Source organism: Octopus bimaculoides, chromosome 2 (assembly GCF_046866305.1).
Source record: "Octopus bimaculoides isolate indiv1 chromosome 2, ASM4686630v1, whole genome shotgun sequence".
In the NCBI taxonomy this organism is placed as follows: domain Eukaryota; kingdom Metazoa; phylum Mollusca; class Cephalopoda; order Octopoda; family Octopodidae; genus Octopus; species Octopus bimaculoides.
Window position 1 is genome coordinate 72,916,372 of NC_142929.1, and position 17,491 is coordinate 72,933,862.

Here is a 17,491-nt window from a genome sequence, read left to right on the forward strand (position 1 = left end):
CTCAGAGAGTGTAGTGGGTGCTTTTTAGTGGCTAACTTTGGGTTAAACAATAACAACAACCCTTCTCATAGGTTTGCTCCATCAGAAGTGAACTTTATTTAAATTAACATGAATTTTTCTGCAACATAGGTTATGTATATTATTGTACTTTACAGAAAATAAAAAAATTTCGAGCTGGCATGGCTGTATTGTAAGTAGCCTCCCTATCACATAGATCTGGGTTCACTCCCACTGCGTGGCATCTTGTGCAGGTGTCTTCTACTGTTGCCTCAGGCCAACCAAAGCCTTGTGAGTGGGTTTGGTAGACGGAAACTCAAAGAAGACCATCGTATATGTGTGTAAATGTGTGTGTGTGTGTTCACAACCACTGCTTGACAACTTGTGCCGGTGGCATGGGAACAAAACATTGGACTGATTCCTGTGCAGGTGGCACGTAAAATACACCATTTGAGGGTGGCCGTTGCCAGTACCGCCGGACTGGCCCTCGTGCCGGTGGTACGTAAAAAGCACCCACTACACACTTGGAGCGGTTGGTGTTAGGAAGGGCATCCAGCTGTAGAAACTCTGCCAGATCAGATTGGAGTCTGGTGTAGCCATCTGGTTTCACCAGTCCTCAGTCAAATCACCCAACCTATGCTAGCATGGAAAGTGGACGTTAAATGATGAGGATGACTTAGTAGTGAGAGTGTTCAGCTTATTATCATAATGTCAGGGATTCGATTCTTGGACCAGGTTGTGTGTTATGCTTTGAGTATAGAACTTTATTTTAGGTTGTTCTAGTCTACCTTGTTATGACAAGTGCCAGCCCCCCCCTCTTACCAGCCAGTACATTGTTGACATCCTGCTTAGGCAAGGAGCTGGATGGGTGGCTATACCTTCTTGCATTTATATTTACATAGGCCCCATAAAAAATTAGCAGAAGCATGGTATACAGCCCCCTTTTACTGAAGTTGGTCATTTCCTCTCCCTTAACTCTCCTCATCATATCATGTAACATTAACCAATGACATCTCAACCTTAGGCAATTTCTACAGTTGCATTTATTCTTCCTTTTTCCCAACTTACCATTCCTCAACACTTCTTCATTATATTCTCTACCTGTTTCCTTTAAGGTGGCAAACCAGCAGAAGTATTAGCAAGCCAGGCAGAACGCTTAGCAGCATTTTGTCCATCCTTATGTTCTGAATTCAAACTCCACCGAGGTTGATCTTGCTTTTCATCTTTTGGGATCGATAAATTAAGTATCACTGGGGTCGATGTAATCAACTAGTCCCCTCCCCCAAAATTTCATGCCTGTGCCTATAGTAGAAAGGATTATATTCCCTGTCCCTCTTTCTCCCATTCAAGCTCTACCCACCTACTACTTCCTATTCTCTTGGAGTGGTTGGTGTTAGAAAGGCTCCCCAGCTTACCAGTTTTCAGTCAAACCATTCAACCCATGCCAGCATAGAAAACGGATTTTAAACAATAATGATGACGAAGATGTTGACATCTGAGTAACATATTGTGACTTATATAGCAGTATTGTCTGTGTCAAGGGTCTGAATATTCACACTATACATGTAGATACTTGTGAGTGTGTGCATGTGTACGCATTTGTATATGTGTAAACAGAAAAATCTAAATGCAGGTTTTATATATATATATATGTGTGTGTGTGTCAGTGCAAATGATTTATTCAGGAACTGCTTCATAGATCAGTGGTTCTCAACCAGGTTCCAAATACGATTTTATCATTAAAAATATATCTGTAATAAATTGGATTTACTTCTACAATACACAAAATATTAAAAAAATGTTTTCATAAAATTCCTAATAATATTTAACTATAAAAATGATTTTTTAAACATTAAATGGCCACAAGGGTCTATCCAAGTAAAATAGAGACTAAAGGGACCCATGGGTAAAAACCCTGCTATAGGCGGACCCCTTCCTGTTGTTTAACTCTTACTTGTTTTTGAGAGGTTGAGAAGCTTGCTTCCCAACCATGTAGTTCTGGGTTCAGTCCCACAGCATGGCACCTTGGACAAGTGTCTTTAATTATAGGTTTTGAGCCAACCATAATCTCATAAGCAGAATTTGTTGGAACTATAAAAAAAAACCTCTTGAGTGTGTGTGTATGTATATGTTATATATAAATCTTCTATCTTTCATCTCTTTCAGTCATTAGACCATGGTGATGCTGGGGCATTGCCTTGAAGAACTTTTAGTCAACTGAATCAACTCCAGTACTTTTCTTCTTTTTAAAGCCTGGTACTAATTCTATTAGTCTCTTTTTGCTGAACTGTTAAGTTACAGGGACAGGCGTGGCTGTGTGGTAAGAAGCTTGCTTTCTAAGCACATGGCTCCAGGTTTAGTCCCAATGTGTGGTACCTTGGCCAAGTGTCTTCTACTAAAGCCTCAGGCTGACCAAAGTCTTGTGAGATGGAAACTGAAAAAAGCTTGTTGTATATTTTGCCATGAGAGGAAAATGTTGCTATCGATCTATTTTATTCAAGGTAGGCAGTGCCTGCCTTGAATAAAATAGATCGATAGCAACATGTGTATGTGTGTGTGTAAACTTGTGTGTCATTGTCCGTGTTTGTCCCCACCATCACTGCTTGACAGACGGTGTTGTGTGTTTATCTCCCCATAACTTAGCAGTTCGGTAAAAGAGACTGATAGAGTAAGTACTAGGGTTTAAAAAAAAGTCCTGGGGGGCGATTCATTCAACTAAAATCCTTCAAGGTGGTGCTCCAGCATGGCTGCAGTCAAATGCTTGAAACAAGTAAAATAATAAAAGTGTGTATATATATAAAAAACAGGCTTCTTTCAGTTTCTGTCTACCAAATCCATTGACAAGGCACTGGTCAGCCCGATGCTGTAGTAGAAGACACTTGCTCAAGGTGTCACACAGTGGGACTGAACCCGGAACCATGTGACTGGGAAGCAATGCCATGCTTGCACCTCCCATTTAAATATAAAATGTATCTCATTCCAGGGTGAAAAACTGGAGGTAGTCGATAGCTTCCGCTATCTGGGCGACCAAGTTAGTAGTGGGGGTGGGTGCACTGAAAGTGTAGCTGCTAGAATAAGAATAGCCTGGGCAAAGTTTAGAGAGCTCTTACCCCTGCTGGCGACAAAGGGACTCTCACTCGGAGTAAAAGGCAGACTGTATGACGCATGCGTACGAACAGCCATGCTACATGGCAGTGAAACATGGGCTGTAACTGCTGAGGACATACGTAAGCTCGCAAGGAATGAAGCCAGTATGCTCCGTTGGATGTGTAATGTCAATGTGAATACCCGTCAGAGTGTAAGTATCTTGAGAGAAAAGCTGAACATTAGAAGCATCAGTTGTGGTGTGCAAGAGAGATGATTGCGCTGGTATGGACATGTGGTGAGAATGGATGAGGATAGCTGCGTGAAAAAGTGCCACACCCTAACAGTTGAGGGAACCCGTGGAAGAGGTAGGCCCAGGAAGACCTGGGCTGAGGTGGTGAGGCAAGACCTTTGTACATTGGGCCTCACCGAGGCGATGACTACTGACCGAGACCTTTGGAAATGTGCTGTGCGTGAGAAGACCCGGCAAGCCAAGTAAGATCGTTGCCAGTGCCCCTGGACTGGCTCTTGTGCAGGTGGCACATGAGATGCACCATTTTGAGCGTGGCCGTTGCCAGTACCGCCTGACTGGCTCCCGTAGGATTTTCGAGTGAGATCGTTGCCAGTGCCCCTGGACTGGCTTGTGCGGGTGGCACATAAAAGACACCATTTCGAGCGTGGCCGTTTTCGTGCGGGTGACACGTAAAAGCACCCACTACACTCTCTGAGTGGTTGGCATTAGGAAGGGCATCCAGCTGTAGAAACTCTGCCAAATTAGATTGGAGCCTGGTGTTGCCATCCGGTTTCACCAGTCCTCAGTCAAATCGTCCAACCCATGCTAGCATGGAAAGCGGACGTTAAACGATGATGATGATATGCATTTGTGTATATGTCCATGTCTTTTCATGCCTGGCCATGGGGAAAATATTCCCTAGCTTGGAAATAGGTGAGGGGAGTGGAAACAAAATGAGCATCTGCCCTTTGAAATCCTACCTCAACAAATTGTGTCCCACCATTGCAAGTATGGAAAAGTAAATGTAAAAAGTAAAAAGGGAAACACTATGTGACAAGGTGGAAACGGTGAGAGGGTTTTGTTATTTGGGAGATAGGGTGGATGTGAAGTATCTGACAGCAAGAGCAAGACTTGGCTGGGTGAAGTTCAGGGAATGTGGAGCATTGTTATATGGGAAAAGGTTCTCATTGGAAATGGAAGGAAAAGTCTATAGGAGTTGTGTGAGAGCTGCAATGCTATATGGGAGTTAGACATGGTGTCTGAGGGAAAGCAAAATGGCAATTTTGAGAAGGGCCAAGAGAGCAGTGGTGAGATAAATGTGTGGCGTGAGGCTATTTGATAAGAGGTGGACGAAGGACTTGATGGGGATGCTGGGGTCAGAGGAATCAGTGGAATGGCTGGCAAGGGCGAATGGAATCCAGTGGAATGGGCATGTGTTGGGGAGGGATGAGGAGCATGTTCTGAAGAGGGTGCTAGAGTTTGAGGTAAATGAACAGCGAAAGCAAGATGGACCGAGGAAAATGTGGAGAGGACAGATAGAAGAGATTGGGAGGGTTGACTTCAAAAGAGAGGACACCCGAAAATAGGCAAGATGGGGAGATGGTGTGAGGGCAGTTGCTATGGCATTGAAGTAGATCTGGCTACCCCTATTAACAGGGCAAAACCTGGATTCAAAATGATGGATGATGATGATGACAATGAAGCACATGACAACAATATCTTGAATTAAATTAGTCAAAATTGAAAATGTTTTAGAGAATTTTATTGACCAAACGCTCTTGTACATAGACTAAAGTGTGTGTGTGCGTGTGTGTATATCCATACATATATATTTGCATATATTTATATATGTAGATATTTGTATCTATATATATATATATATATACATATATATGCACACACACATACATACATACATACATACATATATGTATATATAAAGGGAGACATATAGAGAATGGCACCATCAGAAGAATTTATAATGAAACAGTAAGCAGTGAGTATAGTTTAACAGAGGCACATCAATTAAGGAATGGTATCAAAGAGCCATTCCAAAACTTGGCAATCGTGAAGGAAAAAAAAAACAGGTGTACCTGCAAAAAAAAAAAAGAAAAAGAAAATCAATATAAAAAAAAAAACCCAGTTTGGTGAAGTATATACTATGACATAGGAGTGTTATTTAACATCCATTTTTTCATGCTAGTAAGGGTTAGATGAGGAGTTTATTCAGAGCAGAATTTTACAGCTTTCAAAAAAATACATGCTTCTGACAAATTTATTTTTTATCAATGATCCAAGTCTATTACAAACAACTGATGTAAATATAAACTCGCTGTTGCATCCCTGGGTATATTCTTTATGGCATTCCAGTTACAAAAATACTGGTTTTTTTTCATTTACTCTTTTACTAGTTTCATTATTGCACTGTGACCCTGTTAGGGTTCCGCCTTCAAGTGTTTTAGTTGTGTCAACCTACAACCTAGCACTTGGTCTGTATTATTTTGTCAATATCTATTCAGCAAATGGTTAAGTTCACTTTATTCATTTACATTCACTTTTTTTTTTTAGAGTTATTTCCCTTCAGGAACATCACTACCACCACGTCTATACATACACGCACACGGCAAACTTCTGCACAGTTCCCACCACTCAATTTCTATTCACAAGGTATTGGTCAACCCAGAACCACATGGCTGTGAAACTAACTCCTTAACCATATAGCCATGCTTGGGTACATATTGAAGCATTTTGGGATTTTATTGTTCCATTCAGCCACAGCACCTTTGTCATGAAGCTTACATTGAAATGTAAGATATTTGATAAAAAACATTAGATATTTAATTTAAATAGCACTTTACTATTTCCACCACCCAGCCTACAAGAAGAAGCCTCCATATAGTTGCTTGGTCTATCAGAAATAAGTCAGACTTCCCTCGTAAAACACTATGCTATCATGAAAAAGGAACATCACACCAGAAAGGCTCTGTGGATGATGTATTCCTAGGTATGATCATAACTCTTCCTAATCAGGAGTATGTTGTTGGCACTCCGTCGCTTACGACGTTGAGGGTTCCAGTTGATCCGATCAACGGAACAGCCTGCTCGTGAAATTAATGTGCAAGTGACTGAGCACTCCACAGACACGTGTACCCTTAATGTAGTTCAGCGTGACATAGTGTGACAAGGCTGACCCTTTGAATTACAGGCACAACAGAAACAGGAAGTAAGAGAGAAAGTTGTGGTGAAAGAGTACAGCAGGGTTCGTCACCATGCCCTGCCGGAGCCTTGTGGAGCTTTAGGTGTTTTCGCTTAATAAACACTCACAACGCCCGGTCTGGGAATCGAAACCGCAATCCTATGACTGCGAGGCCGCTGCCCTAACCACTGGGCCATTGTGCCCCCACTAATCAGGAGTAACATGGGATCTAAAGAGCAACAACAACAACAACAACGACTCACCTTGCAACAAATAACAAAACAAAATGGAACAGAAGAAGACAAATGTTATTTCAGAAGAGAAAGAATGTTTTAGATGTGTTCAATAGAGAAGAAACAACGTACATATTGATTTATTGATCTAGAATTTTTCTTCAGCATCAAGTATTTTACTCTGGTTCAGATCCTTGAAACGTTCAATGATGTTGACAATGCTATGTTCACCATGGACCTTGTTATCTCGGGTACGTACATTAGTAGTTAGATTCTGCACCTCTTTCTCACCAACAACTGAAATGAATATATTACAAATTAATGTTATTTATAATTAAAGGATAATTAATAACCCCAAACTACATTATCATAATTAAGATTAATACACCCTCAAATAATAAATGAAATCAAATTATCTATATTATAAAGGATTAATTAAATGACCTGTCAAGGCAAGTGAAATCATAGTTGTGGCTGATGCCGGTGTTACACAACTGGCACCCATGCCAGCAGCACATAAAAAGCACCCACTACACTCTTGGAGTGGTTGGAGTTAGGAAGGGCATCCAGTCATAGAATCCATGCAAATCAGATTGGAACCTGGTACAGCTCCCCAGCTGCCCAGTTTTCAGTCAAACCATCCAATCCATGCCAGCATGGAAAACAGATGTTAAATGATGATGATGATTATGTGTATTAATTGTATATTTCATCATCATCATCGTCGTTTAACGTCTGCTTTCCATGCTAGCATGGGTTGGACGATTTGACTGAGGACTGGTGAACCAGATGGCTACACCAGGCTCCAATCTGATTTGGCAGAGTTTCTACAGCTGGATGCCCTTCCCCAAGCCAACCACTCAGAGAGTGTAGTGGGTGCTTTTACATGTCACCCTTTTATTATAATTTTTTGAAGGACTACAAAGGAAAAGAAAAGGGCTCACAAATTCAAATGATGTCCATTGACAGAAAGCTGAAAAGACTGAATATCACAGGCCAGAGGAAAATAAGACAATGGCAGTGAGCTCCAGAGAAGCAGCAGTTCAAATGAAGAAGATATTAGAATAAAAGGACGTATTCTAGAATCTTGTTGCTTAGTGTTTGACATTACGAGCTAAACCAAACAGGGTACATTATATCATCATCATCATCATTTAATGTCCATATTCTATGTTGGGATTAGAGTCAAACAGTTCATCAGGATGCATTAGTCAGACAACTGTGTCTATTTTGGCAAATTTTCTACAGCTTGGTGTCGTTCCTAATACCAAACCACTTTACAGAATGTACTGGGTGCAGTTTTTTTTTTCCATGGCACCAGCACTAATGAAGTCACAACATCATCATCATCGTCATCGTTTAACGTCCGCTTTCCATGCTAGCATGGGTTGGACGATTTGACTGAGGACTGGTGAAACCAGATGGCTACACCAGGCTCCAATCTGATTTGGCAGAGTTTCTACAGCTGGATGCCCAACGCCAACCACTCAGAGAGTGTAGTGGGTGCTTTTTACGTGCCACTGGCACAAAGGCCAGTCAGGCGGTACTGGCAATGGCCACGCTCAAAATGGTGTATTTTGTGTGCCACCCACACAAGAGCCAGTCCAGGGGCACTGGCAACGATCTCGCTCGAAAGTCCTTACACATGCCGCGGGCACAAAAGAAATTCTAACAGCTCTCAAGGTATATATTAAAAGATTAAGTATAGTGACAATTTTTACCATTAAAATCGTGTTCTGAAATCTAAGTGGAGAAATATTGGACTCATCAGTCCTGCTGATGAATTTCATAAATTTTCTTAGTCACGTTAAAAGAAAAATATCATCATCTTTTAATGTCTGTTTCCATGTTAGCATGGGTTGGATGGTTTGACAAGAGCTGGCCAGCTTGAGGGCGACCCAGGCTAAAACAAAACAAACAACAATGTCCACTTACCAAATATGAAATTATATTGAGCCAACTGAGCATTGCGGATTTTCTTGTTCATGGTAGTACCAGGATCTAAATCTACATCACATATAAACCCAGCATCATGAATTTGTTTGCTCACCTGTAAGGGATTCACAGAGAAGAGTAAAAGCTATTAAAAATCTCCATTTTACATACACAATAATGATTGCATTCATAGACACAGAATCCAATATTTTTTCTTTACTAGAATGTATACTTAATGGTATACATCTGTGTTAACTTTTAAACACCATTTGTGTTCACTTCTCTATGTCATCGTACCTAACCATTTCTGGTAACCTACTGGTTGATGAGCCTTGATTAAGAATCCTCATAACTAAATATATATATATATAAATGAGAATGAGTGCTCAACACCACACTGGTGGATAAAATTTCTTTATTTATATATTAAGGTTACCATTAGTTTCATGTTAAGAAAATATCATTATGTCTTAACAATTTTTCGAGCAGACACCATTCCTCCATGTGATCAGCTTGCTTGAAAAATTGTTAAGATATTTTCTTAACATGAAACCAATGGTAGCCTTAAACAAATATGTGTGTGTGTGTGTGTGTATATGTATATATACAGACACACTTGGAAATGGATGTGTCACATTCAATTCAATAATAAATAATATACATACACACTGTTGAGAAGCAATCTCTTAACCACACAACCAATTTGATACAACCCCAATAAGGTATATAAAGACCATATGATGATACAACAGGAAGAAACAAGCATCTTATGGTTGTTTTAATAGAAAAAAAAACATTATAAAACCAAACTACACTTACGAGTTGAGCATAATCATCAAATGGTGGGGCAACAGGAACAACAATGGACTGGCGTGGAGAAAGCCAGAAAGGCCTGGAGATAGAGAAATAGAGAGATTATAGAGTCATAGAGTCTGGTTATATTTAATTCACATAAACTTGTCTATTAAACAAGTCAAAGATAGAAAATTGAGATAACACACACACAATGACTTCTATAGTTTCCATCCAACAAACCTGCTCACAAGGCATTGGTTAGCCTCGGACTATAGAAGATCCTTACCCAAGGTTCCACAAAGTGAAACTGAATTTGATAGCACTTGGTTCTGAGCAAACCTCTAAACCACAGTCATTCCTCTAGCATAGATATATATATTCAAATTTTAGATAAGCAACATCATCATGATTATCATTTAATGTCTATCTTCCATGCTGGCATGGGTTGGACGGTTTGACCAGAGCTGGTAAGCTGAGGGACTATACCAGACTCCAGTCTTATTTGGCATGATTTCTACAGCTGGATGCTCTTCCTAATGCCAACTACTCCGAGAGTGTAATCGGTGCTTTTATGTGCTAGTTGCGTGACACCAGTATCTGCCATGACTAGGATACCACTTAGCTTGATGGGTCTTGTACTCAAGTATGGCATATTATTGAAGGTCTCGGTCATTTGTCATTGTCTCCATGAGATCCAACGCCTGAAAGGTGCTTGCTATGTAACTACACATGCTGTTGGCGATTTCTTTTCCTTCTTTCGACTTTTCCCTTTCTCCTTTCTGATGAAGAGCTATGCTCAAAACATCAAACTCTTTCTTTCCCCTTAGCATCAAGCTAATACATTCCTTGTGCACATCCTCTTGTTGTCCATTAAGTTCATTATTTGTCTTAATTCTAATTGATTGTTCATTTGAATTGACTATATATATCAGGGACTGGCTGATAACACTGTGATATCCAAGGTGAATGATGAATTGTGGGATATCGAACGCCCACTGGAAAAAGATTGCACCATCAAGTTTTTAAAATTTGATGATGATGAAGGTAAAAATATCTGGTTTATTTATCTAAACAATTTCACTGTAGTCACAATATTTAACCCTTTAACATTTAAACTGGCTTTATCCAACCCAAATATTTTACCTGTTTTATGTCCAAACCAACCAGGTCTGGCCTCTTACACTTACCCTACAATGTTATTCTAAAAGTATATAGTCACATCATTGACATCTCAAAGCTACGAGATAATGCATGATTGATTCAAAACAATGTGGATAAATAAGCTTTACATTTTGACAGAATAATCTGATTGCTAAAGGGTTAAATACAAAAAACTTGTTTATCGTTGCCAGTGCCCATGGACTGGCTCTTGTGCGGGTGGCACATAAAATGCACCATTTTGAGCGTGGCCGTTGCCAGTGCCGCCTGACTGGCCTTTGTGCGGGTGACACGTAAAAGCACCCACTACACTCTCTGAGTGGTTGGCGTTAGGAAGGGCATCCAGCTGTAGAAACTCTGCCAAATCAGATTGGAGCCTGGTGTAGCCATCTGGTTTCACCAGTCCTCAGTCAAATCGTCCAACCCATGGAAAGCGGACGTTAAACGATGATGATGATGATGATGATATATACATACATACACTCTCTCTCAAACCATAGAGAAATAATAAAGACAAACAATAGATTCTACATTTCTATGAATATATGTTGAGAGCAAGAGACAGATTTTATGTGTTCAGAACTATTTCTCTTGTCTGTCTATATAATAAGGGGGGAAAAAAATCAAGTTGCTTTCTGTCTTGTCTGATGAAGAGACATAAACAGTTGTTTGAAAGACTAGCCGAAGTTTGTGCTGAAACTAATAAGTTGCATCACAGACCTCTCAGATATTTGTATCCTTTTTATTTCGTGTTAATAAAATGAATCTAATAATGTAGAACAGTTTTCCACAACCCTTTTTCACTTGTAGTACACTTATATTTTTTTTCAAACTTTGACAGCATGCTTGAACGAAAAACAAAAAGTAAAAGTATAGGGAAAAAAATTATATTCAGGTTACACTGCAGCAAAACTGTGTGCTGCAGCATACTGGTTGCGAAGCATTGATGTAGAAAATGCATAATAGATTTACATTTCAATATTGATAAAAAAAAGAAAAGAAAAACTCAAAGATGTTTTTGCTGCTTACCATTTCCCGGCATAGTTTTCACAAAGGATAGCAATCATTCTCTCAACAGAACCAAAAATAGCACGATGGACAATCACAGGCGTTTTCTTGTCACCACCTTCTCCACTAGAAGATAATCAGAAGAAATGAGATGACATGATGTAGATTGTTGTTAAAAACTGGACCATATCAAACACAATACGAATTCAAAAATGCCAGGACTTGTGCCTCAGTGGGTAACTTTCTAGGTGTAATCCCGTGGTCATTCATGACTGAAGGGCATCTTTATAATGAAAGGGTAAAATACTGTGTTCATGAAAAGAAAATCATTAACTCTTTCATGGGTGGGTAATTAAAAATACCCAAATTTACAAATTGTTAGAATTGGTAATTTTTATAACCAGAAACCCTCTCTTCTTTTAACCATATGGGACATTATGAGCTGAAGTTATGGTCAGTAGTCCAGTACCTTAACCCCACAAGCAGTGTTTCTAAAGTGCTTTAAATAATGAAAGTAACTTTGAAACATGAAAAAAGGGCAGGGTTTCTCAAACTAGGGTACATGTACCTCTAGAGGTATATGAGAGAAAATATAGTAGAATGTGAGGTTTGTGAAAACCCTGGAATTCTGAAGTAATCATGAGCTATAAAATGCAACTTGTGTGTCTAGAAAATGCATGGGAAACTTTTTGCAGTTCCCATTGACTTATCTCAAAAAATGAAGTATTCAGCAATGTTTACAACGAAAAACAAACTTTGTATCAATTGAGAATGATATGCGGCATATCTCTCTGAGTCACTTGTTGGAGAGAGAGAAAGCCAAGATAATCCAACTCATTAAAAATGTAATATTAAATTAAATGAACTTATTTTTAATTAAATGTTACATATAGGGGAGGAAACAACTGAATGTATTAATTCCACACAGATGAAAGGTAAAGCTGACCACGGCACAAGGCTTGAAATTTTTGGAGTAGGGAACAATTAAATTGACTCCAGCATTCGATTGGTATTTTATTTTGACCTCTGAAGGATGAAAGGCAAAAGTGAGAGTGGCAGGATTTGAACTCATCAACATTATTGTTTAACATTTGTTTTCCATGCTGGCCAGTTCAACAGGATCCAACCAACCAGAGGGCTGTACCAAACCCCAATGTCTGCTTTAGCATGGTTTCTATGACAGAATGTCCTTCTTAATGCCAACCATTTTACAGAATTTAATGGATGCATTTTTCACAAGACAAGACTCCTCAACTCTTTACATGAAATTAAATTAATAACTAACAATATATGTTTACTGTTTGTTCTATGGTATCCAACCATTTTATACTGTTTTCTTCACATTGAGTACACTAACATTGTTGGAACGATGAAAGGGTATGCCATAAGAAATACTTTGCGAACCTCTAAATTAACCCATCAGCATTTGAATTGTCCATATGTGGCCCAAATATTCCGTCTGTTTTATGTTCAAACTGGCCAGATTCGGCATTTCACACCTACCCTACAATTACGTTCTAAAAATAAACAATCACATCATCAAGATCAAGAAGCTATGAGATAATGCATGATTAATTCAAAATGATGTGAATGCATAAGCAGTGCATTTGATAGAGTAATCTGAATGCTAAATGGTTAAGGAACAACTAAAGGAGTGTGGAAAAGATTTGGATAACAAATGCACAGATTGAAACCTACCTGATATAAGAGAGATTGAATCGAAGAGGTAACTGAAAGTCAAGCTGGATAGTAGCACATTGGTGCGGCCGCTGTAACGCATCCAAGATTGTGATGTCAATCTACAAAGCAGGATATAATGGTAATATTAGCCCAAGAATAAGGAACATAGTCAGTGATTAATAAGCAAGTGATTATCATCATCATCATCATTGTTTAACGTCCGCTTTCCATGCTAGCATGGGTTGGACGATTTGACTGAGGACTGGTGAACCAGATGGCCACACCAGGCTCCAATCTGATTTGGCAGAGTTTCTACAGCTGGATGCTCTTCCTAACGCCAACCACTCCAAGAGTGTAGTGGGTGGTGCTTTTACGTGTCACCCGCACGAAGGCCAATCAGGTGGTACTGGCAACGGCCACGCTCAAAATGGTGTATGTTATGTGCCACCTGCACAAGAGCCAGTCCAGGGGCACTGGCAACGATCTCGCTCGAAAATCCTTACACATGTCACGGGCACAAGTGCCACAAAAGTGACGCTGGGCACAGGTGCTATCCCGATTTCACTTTCGCTTGCCCCAATAAGTCTTCGCAAGCTGAGTTTCGTGTCCAATGAAGGAGATGATGTTGGCATGGGTGCCAGTTGTCGAATTTACATTGATATTAGTTTTGATATCATTGTGCTAGTAATCTAGGTGATATCAAACAAAAGTAGAAAATATTGAGTTGTTACTTAAACATGGATAATATTTTATGGTTTATCAAAGACAAAAAAAAAAAATCTGAAATGATTGGTTCCTTACTTTTGGTCCATAAAAGCACCATCTCCAGGATCAATTTTCCACTGAAAGCCAAAATCATCAAGGCATTCACCTAATTGCTAAGAAGAGAAAAGGGAAAGAAAAATAAACTATAAGACATGTGTGTGTGTATATATATATATATATATATATATATATATATATATATATATATATATATATATATATGTATGTATATATATATATATATATATATATATATATATGTATGTATGTATATATATATATATATATATATATATATATATATGTATGTATGTATATATATATATATATATGTATGTATGTATATATATATATATATATATATATATGTATGTATATATATATATATATATATATATATATATGTATGTATATATATATATATATATATATATATATATATATATATATATATATATATATATGTATGTATATATATATATATATATATATATATATATATATATATATAGGGAGAATTCACAAAAAAACAAGTTGAAGACAGGTGGTGTAGAAAACAAACAGATGTATTAGTATAACGCTTGGGAATTGAAAAAGTCTTTAATGTTTCGAGCCTATGCTCTTCCACGGAAAGAAACACGGAGAGAAAAAAAATGTGTGTAGAGGTTAGCGATCTAACATGGCGAAAATCAAATATATATATATAGATGCATTAAACAACATATCAAGTAAACAACAACTGAGGTATAAAAACAATATATAAAGGATGTTAAACATTCAAATTAAATTATCATCATCATCGTTTAACGTCCGCTTTCCATGGATGATTTGACTGAGGACTGGTGAAACCGGATGGCAACACCAGGCTCCAATCTGATTTGGCAGATTATCTAATATACTGTGTATGTGTGCATGTGCACATGTATATATGGAAGGTATGGGTTCATGCCCCATAAGCAGCCTTCAACTTTTTTTTCATCCAAAAGGTTTTCTTAGCCCAATATCAACATTGCTATTATTTATAGCTTTCCACTGTCAAAAAAATAACAAAACTGATTTACTTCCTGTCTCTCAGAGTTTCTAAATTCACATGAAGTAAACAATACACATGCAGTTTCTTTCATACTTCATCCTGTGATATACCTGGTCCGCACATCATCACCATCATGTGTTCTGGGGTCATTTGCAATTTTGAGATCTTTCAACACTAAGAAGACCTTCACTCTGAAAACTCTGACAGAGTCAGCACACCAACATCTTTACCTTAATGCTACCTCAGCCCTTAAAGGGGGAAGACATACATTTTTTTTTTAAGACCAAATATTACTGATACATCTGACCTAAATAAACTCAATAGTCAACCACAAAAGCAATAACCCATTTTTTTGGAATTCTTAACTTAAATTTTCGAAGACGAGACCAAATGAGAATACGCTTTCTAATACAATGGACATTATTTTCTATAAAGCTAATAATAGTTATAGTTTGCCAATTAAACACATGCATTATATATTTGGTCTTTACTTCAGCTCTATTATTAGTATTATTTTAGTTTCTTTGTCAAAGCGCTTTCATCACACATCCTGTGACCTCATCAGTGACTCTCTATCCCACATATCTCCTTTAGTTCTGCTTATTCCATTTTGTCTTTCTGCAGTCTTGCAAAACAAATACATAAAAATGTAAATATAGTGGTAAAAAAAAAAAAAAAAAAAGGAAAAACTAATCTACATCACTCCAAAGTTTAATTATTATTTTCTAAGCGAAACAAAATCCTAAAATGTGGCTTCTTACCTTCTCAGCTTCATTCCACATCTCCAGCGCTCCCATATACTTCTCAGGTCGGGTGGATAGTTTTAGGTTAAACATAAACCCAAATATACCATAAATATTCTTCAAGAAGTCTAAACAACCACTGATTTCTTCTTTTATCTAGAAAAAAGTAACAATATATTAAGTCATTAAGTTGTTTACTGTAACATATAATCCTTTCTACTACAGGCACAAGGCCTGAAATTTGAGGGCAGGGGATAGTCAATTATATCGACCCCAGTGCTCAACTGGTACTTATTTTATCAAGGATGAAAGGTAAAGTCAACCCTGGCGGAATTTGTACTCAGAACATGAAGACCAACGAAATGCTGCTAAGCATTTCACCCGGCATGCTAATGGTTCTGCCAGCTCACTGCCTTACAGTAATATATAATGACTACACATCAGAGAGAGTACACAACTTTGTTGGTAATGGGCCATCCAGGGTTTCAATATATGGCAAGGAACTATTCACATTAGTATGTGTTCCCAGAGAAGACTTACTCTTATTGACTCATTTATTAATTTCAGGCTCTGGATGCTGGCCATGCTGGGGTACTGACTTGAAGAGTTTAGTCTAATAAATATATTTTAAACCTGGCATTTATTCTGACAAACCAACCCTATTGTAGTGTTAGTGAGGGAGAAACAAAGATTAAAACACACTCATACATATATACATGTACACATATGATGGGTTTCTACACAGTTTCCATCTACTAAATTCACTTGCAAGATACTGGCTGATCTAGGGGTATAGGTGAAAACACTTGTCCAGGGTACCAAACAGTGGGACTGAAACCAAAACCATTTGGTTGCGAAGTTAACTACATCATACAGCCATACCTGCACCTTGTCAAGAAACGTTTACATATCCCACATCCATCCTTTGAAGCCAACTCATCTTATTGGTTTTAGATCCATACCTGATCCTGTCGGCAAAATATATGGGCATCATCTTGTTGAAACCTCCTGACTCTCGTTAGGCCACTCAAAGCTCCAGACAGTTCATTTCGATGAAGGACACCAAAATCGGCAAGCCTGAGTGGTAGTTCTTTCCATGATCTTGGTCGATGATCAAACATCAAACTGCAAAAATATAAACAGATATATTAGCTTTGTAAAGTTACAGAAACTACTATTAAAAGTAATTTTTTTCTATTTTTTCTTTTATTCTTTTAACTGTTTAACCCATTACCTCCTATAATTCTATTAACTGGAATTTTTTTTATGAAACTTTGATTTCTAGCATAAAACAGCCTTAGAAACACGCTGGAATGATCAAAATAACATTTTAAATAGAAATGAACGAGATATTGGGTGAAAAATTAGCAAACCGCATTTGAATATCAGAGAAATATACCTAGTAGATATAGCAAAAAGGTTAGATATGTGTAAATATTGACAGATAATTACGAAATTTGTAATTTTTAAGTGATCTCATATGAGATCACTGGTAGGTAATGGGTTAAGTCACTGGACTGCACTCACACTAGGGCACTCCTTGAAGGCTTTTAGTCAAACAAATTGAACCCAAAGCTTTTATTTTAAGTTTAGAGTGGCTGTGTGATTGAGAAGTTTGCTCCCCAACCAGATGGTTTTCAAAGTTCAGTTCCACTGTGTGGTACCCTGAACAAGTGTCTTCTCTTATAGCTCCAAGCTGACCAAAGCCTTGTGAATGGATCTGGCAGATGGAAACTAAAAGAAGCCTGTTGTATATATGTGTCTCTTTGACATCAAGTGATTGTTGTAAATGAATGTCAGTAATATCCAATATTCTACTAAAATATGTCTGGCCATGGTGGAAATATTACC

General features: G+C 38.1%; 1 protein-coding gene across 1 annotated transcript in view; it reads right to left on the reverse strand.

Annotated features, from left to right (window-relative positions):
- Positions 1-4,839: 4,839 nt before the first annotated feature.
- LOC106882580 (threonine--tRNA ligase 1, cytoplasmic) overlaps positions 4,840-17,491 on the reverse strand; it is a 44,610-nt gene continuing 31,958 nt past the window's right edge. Inside the window, 10 exon segments of the mRNA XM_089346998.1 lie at positions 4,840-5,187; positions 6,656-6,820; positions 8,459-8,573; positions 9,278-9,350; positions 11,441-11,545; positions 13,118-13,218; positions 13,901-13,917; positions 13,920-13,977; positions 15,659-15,796; positions 16,603-16,765. Coding sequence (XP_089203124.1) covers positions 6,672-6,820; positions 8,459-8,573; positions 9,278-9,350; positions 11,441-11,545; positions 13,118-13,218; positions 13,901-13,917; positions 13,920-13,977; positions 15,659-15,796; positions 16,603-16,765 — 919 coding nt within the window. The 3' untranslated portion in view covers positions 4,840-5,187; positions 6,656-6,671.